Source organism: Hipposideros armiger, unplaced genomic scaffold, assembly GCF_001890085.2.
Source record: "Hipposideros armiger isolate ML-2016 unplaced genomic scaffold, ASM189008v1 scaffold_596, whole genome shotgun sequence".
NCBI lineage: Eukaryota > Metazoa > Chordata > Mammalia > Chiroptera > Hipposideridae > Hipposideros > Hipposideros armiger.
The window spans coordinates 659,888-668,370 of record NW_017731946.1 but is presented as its reverse complement, the minus strand read 5'-3'; the positions used below and the strand labels follow the sequence as shown (position 1 = coordinate 668,370).

At 40.2% G+C, this 8,483-nt stretch overlaps 1 protein-coding gene across 4 annotated transcripts in view; it reads right to left on the bottom strand.

Annotated features, from left to right (window-relative positions):
• Positions 1-8,483, bottom strand: part of TEC (tec protein tyrosine kinase) — a 148,526-nt gene that overhangs the window by 25,346 nt on the left and 114,697 nt on the right. For all 4 annotated transcript variants that reach the window (XR_002121950.1, XM_019624606.1, XM_019624607.1 and 1 more), the window contains one exon: positions 2,078-2,143. Coding sequence is in view for 3 of the 4 variants with exons in the window: in XM_019624606.1 (XP_019480151.1) it covers positions 2,078-2,143 (66 nt within the window). In the remaining variant the exon portion in view is untranslated. The remainder of the gene's footprint in view (positions 1-2,077; positions 2,144-8,483) is intronic.

Genomic DNA, 8,483 nt, shown 5'->3' with positions numbered 1-8,483 from the left:
TTGAGCTGTTGTTCAGCATCTTAGCTGCGGAGGGCAGTGTCACTGGCCCTCATATGTGGGATCCGAACCGGGGTCCTCTGGCGTCCCAAGCCAGTTCTTAACCATCGCGCCACTCGGCCAGCCCTGGACCTTGTTTTAACCCTGATTAAACTATAAAAATATATATTAGAGCTAATCAGGGGAAACTGGAATTACATAATTGGTACCATCTTTCAGCCTGGGCCGGAGGGGTCCCTGCTCTGACCTCACACTTTCAAGAGCATGCTAAAGCCTGTGTTCCCTCTTCTAGTCCATCATCTGGGTAACCAGGATCCCAGAATTCTCTGCCCATTGCCAAGGCCTACATGGGTCTTTCCAGTGGGTTCATCCTCTGAAAAGCAAACTAGGTTGGTCGTGTGCACTCCCTTCCAGCCTAGGTCTCAGGGATGGCCAAGTTGAGGGGTGGCTTTTGCAAGCGATGTGAACAGACCTGAATGTAGGGCTCGGAGATCCACAAGGTGCCTGTGAGATGGAGCCTGGTGCAGAAGGCAAGAGAAAAGGGAAGTACCCGGAGAGCTGTCCCTCAGGGCATTGTCACATTCTGGCATGGAACGCTAATTCAAACCTTGCCTTCCTTGTCATTTTGATGGTATGTTTATTACATTGGACAATAAATTATATTTTATTTAGCACTTGTTAGCTTGACTTATAACTTCTAAATATTTAGATACATGATATGTGGGCTTTCATGGGTACTCTTCTAGTCCTAAAAATGTTAGGGGAAAGTGCACAGATTATATATTTTTTTATTATTAAGTATGATAATGACATGGTGGTTGTTTAAAAAAAATCTTTAGCAGTTAGACTTAAGGGTGAAATAATTTGATGACTTCAATTTGCTTTCAAATGCTCTAGAAAAAATAATTGGGAGGATTGGTAAATCAAGACTGGCAACAATGTTAGTAATTTTTGAAGTCATGACAAAAGGCTCCATTATACTATTATGTACTTTTGTGGATGTTTGAAAATTTCTATAATAAACAATTAATCTTCTGCAGTGTTTGGCAAAGAAAAGCAGTGATGGTTTTCTTGTAAACATAGAATAACAGGCTAAGAGTTCCCAAGAAGGTAATAATGCATAGCAAACCAGCACTCAGCAGATGCACCACAGCTGAGAAGTGAGAAGAGAAGGACTCTGCCGACCGCAGAGGCTTCCATTGCTTCTCCAGAAGTGAACTGAGGAATAGAGAATTGGGCAGGGGGCTGAGAAAGCAGATTTGGAGAAAGGGTGTGCTCTGGCCAGGACAAAAAGCCCTCCTCTTCTTATCCATGGGAACTCAAGAATATAAACAGGATTATATTTCAGAGGTAAGCACAGGATATAGTATTTTATTAATGAAGCCTAAAAGAAATTCATCCACTATGTTTATCCATATTTACCCAATATTTACCAAAAATAAGGTTGAAAGAATGGTTCCCTTTAAATCCTAAATAATCTTGTATAAATGCTTGTTTTTTAATTTCTTGCATGTATGTGTATATATGTTTAAAATACAGTTATATGTATAAAGTACATGCACATACATATAAAGTCTCTCTCTCTCTCTCTCTCTCTCTCTCTCTCTCTCTCTCTCTCTCTCTCTCTCNATATATATATATATATATTCACTTATAATTGACACACAATATTCTACAACTTCAGCTTCAGGTGTACAGTGCAGTGATCAAGCCTCTTGCCCATCCATGATGCAAGACATAAACATGTCTTTTTAAAAGCCACTCTGGGACACTATGTTCTGATTTCTTGAATGAATGAACAATGATCTGTATTTCAAAGTCAGCTACACTGTAATTTATTTAAAATCAACTGTATTTGCTTGTATAACTCCATTCAAACATAGTACCTTCAAGTAAAGTGTATTATAGAAACTAATCTCCCAATGTCTTTTACCAGCCTAGAAAACTGAGTTCAGGATATGTTAGTGCCACCTTCTAAAGATAATGAAAGATATCCATTAATTTCCAAACTGCCTTATGTTATTAGGAAAATGAAAACATTTTCTGGTTCTCCACATTGACAAAATAACCGTTTACTTACTCATATTGAACTAAGTTGTTTGATTTCTTTCCTGTTACATAATTACTTGGAATATATCCTTCACTCCTAGAAAAAAGAAAAATACTTTAGGTAAACTGAAATTATTTTTACTGAGAGGTTATTAAAAGAAATGTATTGCTTTTCTGAAATGAAGTATCGTATTGCCTAATGCTGGTACAAAAGACTTAGCTGACCCCCAATAATTCAATATATCTATAGCATCTGAGGCTTTACCAAGTACTTCCTCATTTGATCCTCACAAAAATTCTAAGGCAGGCAGGCATTATTGTACCTACTTTCTGGTAGGGAAACCAAGGCTTAGAAGGATTCAGGGACTTTCTCAAGGTCCCACAGCAAAAGGCTCTAGCTTAAACTGTGACCTTGTGACTAGGTTCAGAGCCCTTCCTAACACTCCATGACGCTTCTCTTGAATCCAGTTTCTTGGGATGTTTTGAAGAAATCACTACTTCAGAAAGCTGAAGTGCTAGATAAAAACACTCACTACTCCAATATTGCAACAGTCCGTGTAAGCATTGTTTCACAGAGGACAGTCCTTGGCCTCTTTCTACATCAGTATTATCTGGAGTGCTTATTAAAAAGACACATTCTTGGGTCATACCCCAAGCAATCTGAATTGAGAAAGCCAATGTGAGGCCAAGAAATCTTTGATTTTTACCCCAGATGACACTTATGCATATTCCACTTAAGAAGCACTCATAGTGGGTGGAATCTTGGTAGAAGCCAAGACTTTCACCATGAAAAAGATAACATATGCAAAATTTTAAACTTGAGTAAAAACCTTGCAATCTTACATTTCAACTATAAGTAAGAACTCATCACACACACACACACACACACACACACACACACACACACACACACGTGCGCGCATATATGTAGCTCTGTTGCAAGGAGAAGGGTAGAAGCCATGACACTCCAGTAGCAGTGAGAATCCCAGCACCCCAATTGTTGTCTCTAAATACTGCTTCTTACAAAAAATGGTTAGCACTCCTTGGAAAAATGGCAAATTGCAGGTTTGGCCAGAAAAATTACAAGGTGAACATGAACCATTTTATTTTACCCAGAAAGCAAGGAAGCCAAGAAAGACTAAAGGGGTCCCCAACCCAAAACAGCTACCATTAACCTAAGATGGGACAATTCAAGCAAAGAGAATAATTATCACAATGGATTAAAACCAAATATATAAACATCCATAGTAACACTAAAAAAAAATATTGGTGGCCATTGTTATCACTAGAGGAAGATGTCATCAATCCATTATTTTAAAAATTGGACAGGGAAAGGATCAAAAATTTATCTTGCCTTCCCTACATGAACTAAATGAACTGGTTGATAGGCAGTTTTCCTATAGAGAATTTATAAATGCAGATGGAATGACAGAATTAGAAAATCACCATTTTGCAATTCCTAATACAATAATGGGTCTGAGTAACATTCATTAATGGATGCCAAAACCATTAGGTGAAACACTAATGAAGAACTTTATGATGGAAGAATCAGGTTGACACCTGAACCACTGAGTAATCTTCGCACCATTAAAAGTGGGACAACAACAACAAAAAAAGTGGGACGACCAGACATCAACTTCTAATGTGATCAAGCCTCTAGATTAGTTTACAGGAAATACAGGACATAAAGACATATTAAATGACACCATGTGGAAGCAATTAGTTAATCTATATGGAGGCTCATTTCATAGGGTAATGACCTGGTTTTATCAATAAATCAAAAATGAAAACAAAAAAAGTAGGGGGAAATTGTTGTAGAATAAAAGACATAGACATATCAGCCAAAATGCAATGTGTGGACCTTGTTTTTTTTTTTTAAGATTTTTTTTTTTAATTGGGGAATTGGGGGATGGGAACAATGCTGGGGAATTGGGGGAAGGGGAACAGACAAGTTGCTGTCGTTTTGTTCTTCAGTCTAATTATGGAGGACGTTGCTTCACTGGCCCAAGTTGGCACCATCATTGCGCTCTTCCCAGGTGAGGCAGATCAGTCGCCGGCCTGGACGGCCGCTCACTGCGGCTGCTGGCCGCTCACGCTGGCTGCTGGCNAAAAAAAAAAAAAAAAAGAAATAGCAAAATAGAACAGCAGTCCTCCTGGGTCTTCCAGACTTCCTGCATCTAGCACAGCCCCACACCCTGGCAGTCACCCCAGGCTCTGCTGTGGGAATCCCACCATGGCCGAGCAGCAGCACCTGACCTCCCTCCAGGTCCTGCCACCAATGTGTGCAACAACCCCAAGTCCCTGCAGATGTGTGTGTCCCAACGAAAGAAGGACACTGCCATCTCCTACTTCATCCTCTCCCTACTTCCCCAGGCCAATCTCTCCATGAGATTACAGTTAACGCGAACAACACCGGGGTTAGGAGTGCTGACACACACACCCTGCGCAGCCGAAAAGCCACACAGAACTTTTGACTTCCCCAAACACTTAACTGCCAATAGCCTACTGTTGACCAGATGCCTTACCAATAACATAAAAGTCAATTAAGACATATTTTGTATGTTCTATACATTATATACTGTGTCCTTATAATAAAGTAAGCTAGAGAAAAGAAACATTAAGAAAATACATTTACAGTATTTATTGAAAAAAAATCCGTGTATAAGTGGACCTGTGCAATTCAAACCCATGTTGTTCAAGGGTCAAAGAACGTGAACTCAGACTCAGACCATTTACTTTGGCCTTCAGTTTTAACTTTATTTTTGGTGTTCGTTTGTTTGTTTGTTTTAGATGCCCTTTAGTGGGCAGTAAACCCCCCAGCACAGTCATATTTCCTTCGCATGTTATGAAGCCAGCTGGGCCCCTCTGGACATATGAATTATCTACCACTGTTCAGCCTTTAATAAAAGAACCAGTACCTGCTTTTGGCGCAGCAAACACCCTGAGACAAATGAACACAAAAGCTTTCCTTGGTTGAGTAAGGGAAAAATACAAAGAATAAAATACAAGATCTTTTGTCGTCTAGACTCCTTTAAGGAGTTGTAGGAGCCAAACACAAATGACAATTGCAATACAAGCTGAGGACTATTATTTTATTTAGAGCCTGAGGTGGTTAACCAGGCCTCAGAATTGTGGGTATTAAGTTCTCACTGCTGTGAACCCCAATTTATTAACCAAGCCAAAGCTCAACAAAATTGCAGTTCTGATCAATCAATTTCTGAGTGCAATTGAGAAATATAATAAATGAGAACAGATTGAATTCTGTCCCTAAAGCTTTTCCATTGATACAAGAAACATTTGTCCGAATGCCAAAAAAGTCACAAAAATTATCTAAGGAAAGGTAACTGGAGCTTTCACTATGCATTATAAATCAGCAAAAAGGTTGAAAAAATTCTCTTTATTCATAACAGAACATCCAACCCTTCTTCACAAGAAGAGTAAACAATGGAGGGTGAGCCTCATGTTTCAGATGCAAGAAATCGGTAAAGCTAAATTATGGCTCCCAAGAGAAAATTAGATAGAAGATACTCAGAGAAAGAAAGAGGTCCTTTCCTCACCTAGTAGATTCAGGCTCCTGGGGAGAAATAAAGTAAAAAAGGAAAGAAAAGGAATCCACTGCACAAAGGGCAGGCTCTTTGAAATTATATGTGAAGGATCACTTTTTATGGCATTTGCAGATTTTCCAGAACGGCTGTTTTCCCTCCCTAGGATATAAACTCAGACCTTTAAGGGTATAGTGAAGGAAGGAAAGGAGGAAGGAGTGATGAACAAATAAATAGATGAATCAACTACTGGCAAGTAAGCTACCTCTGACCTCCACACCCAGCTGACAGCGTGGGGAGAAACAGATAAGAGGAACTCCTGCAGGAAAGAAAGTGGGTTCATTGTGATGGTGAATAAGATGTTCTCCAGGGAAAGATGTTACAGGAAGAAGGTGACAGAAATAAAAGGGCCCTTAGAACAAGAAAAAGTCTAGGATAAGGCTTTGAGGCAGTGACACAAGAGGCAAGGGCCAAATTAGAGAACCAGCAAAGATTGATGGTTGGTTGGTTGTTTTCTATTTTTCCTTCACTTATACCTGTGGTCGTTTTTTATGATTTACCCTACTGACCCTCCCCAAGAAGCTTGGCCAAATCCAACCTTTCCAGAAAGAACTGAGTGTCCCCAAATCAGGCACCAGTCCTATTCCTCTGGCTAATACGCCCTGGGCACCTCAAGCCCGGCAATCCTGAGTCCAGCCCAATGGACACTCTGTTGCCTGGGATCTTCCTAGGCCCAACCAGCAGAAGAACTCTTGATGCAACAGCCGGCAAAGCCTTTTTTTTTTTTTTAGCTGAGCCACCCTGCTACCTGTTGGCTGCTCAGCTCAGGCAGGGACTCAAACTGCTGTTGCTCAGAGCTCAAACGTTTGAGCGAGCTCTTAACCAACTGAGCCACTCAGCCAGCCCTGGCAAAGGCTTTTCAATCCTGGGCATATTTAAGATGTGCTTCAGGACAGGCTGTAGCAAAAAAGCAACACAAAGCATGAAGCAGGAGAAGAGAGGGAACTCTGACTTCCACACTGAGGAAAGGTTTCCCCTTTCTCATCTAGCTAGGCATGGCACAGTGCCACGTGGAATCCCTGACCTCTGGGCAGACTGCTGAGGGGACTCTCTCATTAGAGACCTTATACGACGAATTCACTTAGTCACACAGAAGAGGAGGAGAGTCCCTCAGAAGAGAGAAAATTTCCAAACTACGAAATATCCAAAATACTCATGGAAATGAATCATAAACTTCATACAATCCTTACTTGTAATCCCATGAGTCATAAGGGAGTTCTCCCATGTAGATAAGGAGTATCTGGTTTCCAAGCGTACCCCTCCCTCAAATTATCAGTTAGTTCTCAGTCAGATTACATTAAAATCAGGTCCAAGTTTTTACCTTTTGGCACCTTCCTTAATTCTAAGGATTTGGCTATATTTTCATAAATATTCTTGAAGAACAGAAACGCTATTTTATTTAGATATTTTTATACTCTCACCTACTTATAAAACAACATTGAGGGATCATACCACTAAGTGCTGTAACTTTTGAGCCTATTCATCCTTTTCTAGATTCTAAGGTATACATGTTGCAGGAAGTGACACACAGAGGAAACAGCTTTCCATTGTTGGTGGTGGCGGCAGTGGTAATGTTTTTCAAAAAGTGAATGAGTGCCGGCTGAGTGGCTCAATTGGTTAAGAGCATGAGCTCTGAGCAACAGGGTCGCCGGTTCAATTCCCACATGGGCCAGTGAGCTGCGCCCAAGCTGCACCAGAGCCAAGCTGTCACTGAGCTGCCAAAAGGTGGCAGGATGCCTCAGCTGGTAAGAGCACATGCTCCTAACAACAAGGTTGCCAGTTCAACTCCCGCACAGGATGGTAGGCTGCGCCCACCCTCAACTAAGTTTGAACACAGCACCTTGAGCTGAGCGGCCGCGAGCTGTCGACAGGCGGTCGGATGGCGACTGGGCTTGGGAGCTGGGCTAGCTGTGCCCTCCACGACTAGGACTGAAGGACAACAACTTGGCTGTTCCCCTTCCCCAATTCCCCAACACTGTTCCAATTCCCCAATAAAATCTTAAAAAAAAAAAAAAGTGAATGAAACATCAATACACTGTCTCAGAATGGCCACAAGAGTTTTTGTTATATATGGGCCTCTCATTAAAATCTGCCGGCGCACAGCTAGTGGGCATATGAATAGTATGCCCATTGCTTTCTCTGGAAAGCATTATGACAGCATGCATTAGGAGTCTTAAGTTTGTAACTAGCCCTTAGCCCAGTACATAGATTTTTAGAGATCTCGTTTAAGACGATAAGCAGGAAGAGTTTATCCCAGTTATTTTTACATAGCAAAGATGCCTAAACAACATACTGCCACACAAATAAGGAAATGATTATATAAATTATTGCACCTCCATATGCCATATGCCTGCTTGTACCCACTAAGAACTAGCACAGTACCTGATACATACTAAGATCTCTGTAAATATTTAATGAACTTATGACTGAATGAAATATAATGCAGTTATGAAAATATTTTTGAAGAATATTTAATGGCATGAAGGAATACACTTATAATCTGCTGTTAAGTTGAATAAGCAAAATATAAAACAGAATATACAGCATGATTCTATTTTTTAAAAGATTGAAGGAAAATATACTAATGTTGACAGAAGTCAACTATTTGACTTATGAGTAATTTTTATTAACTTTTTAATATTTTCAAACAATTCTAAAACAATAATCATAAATTGTTATTATAGTTAGAAAAAAGAAATAAACATGTCTTTTTTTATTATGAAATACACATTTTTTAGAATTAGTTTCAGCTGTACAACACAGTGCAATAGATATACTTTTTACCCCTCGAAGTGACAACCCCCCTCCCCCAATCCGCCACCCCATTTCCCCCCA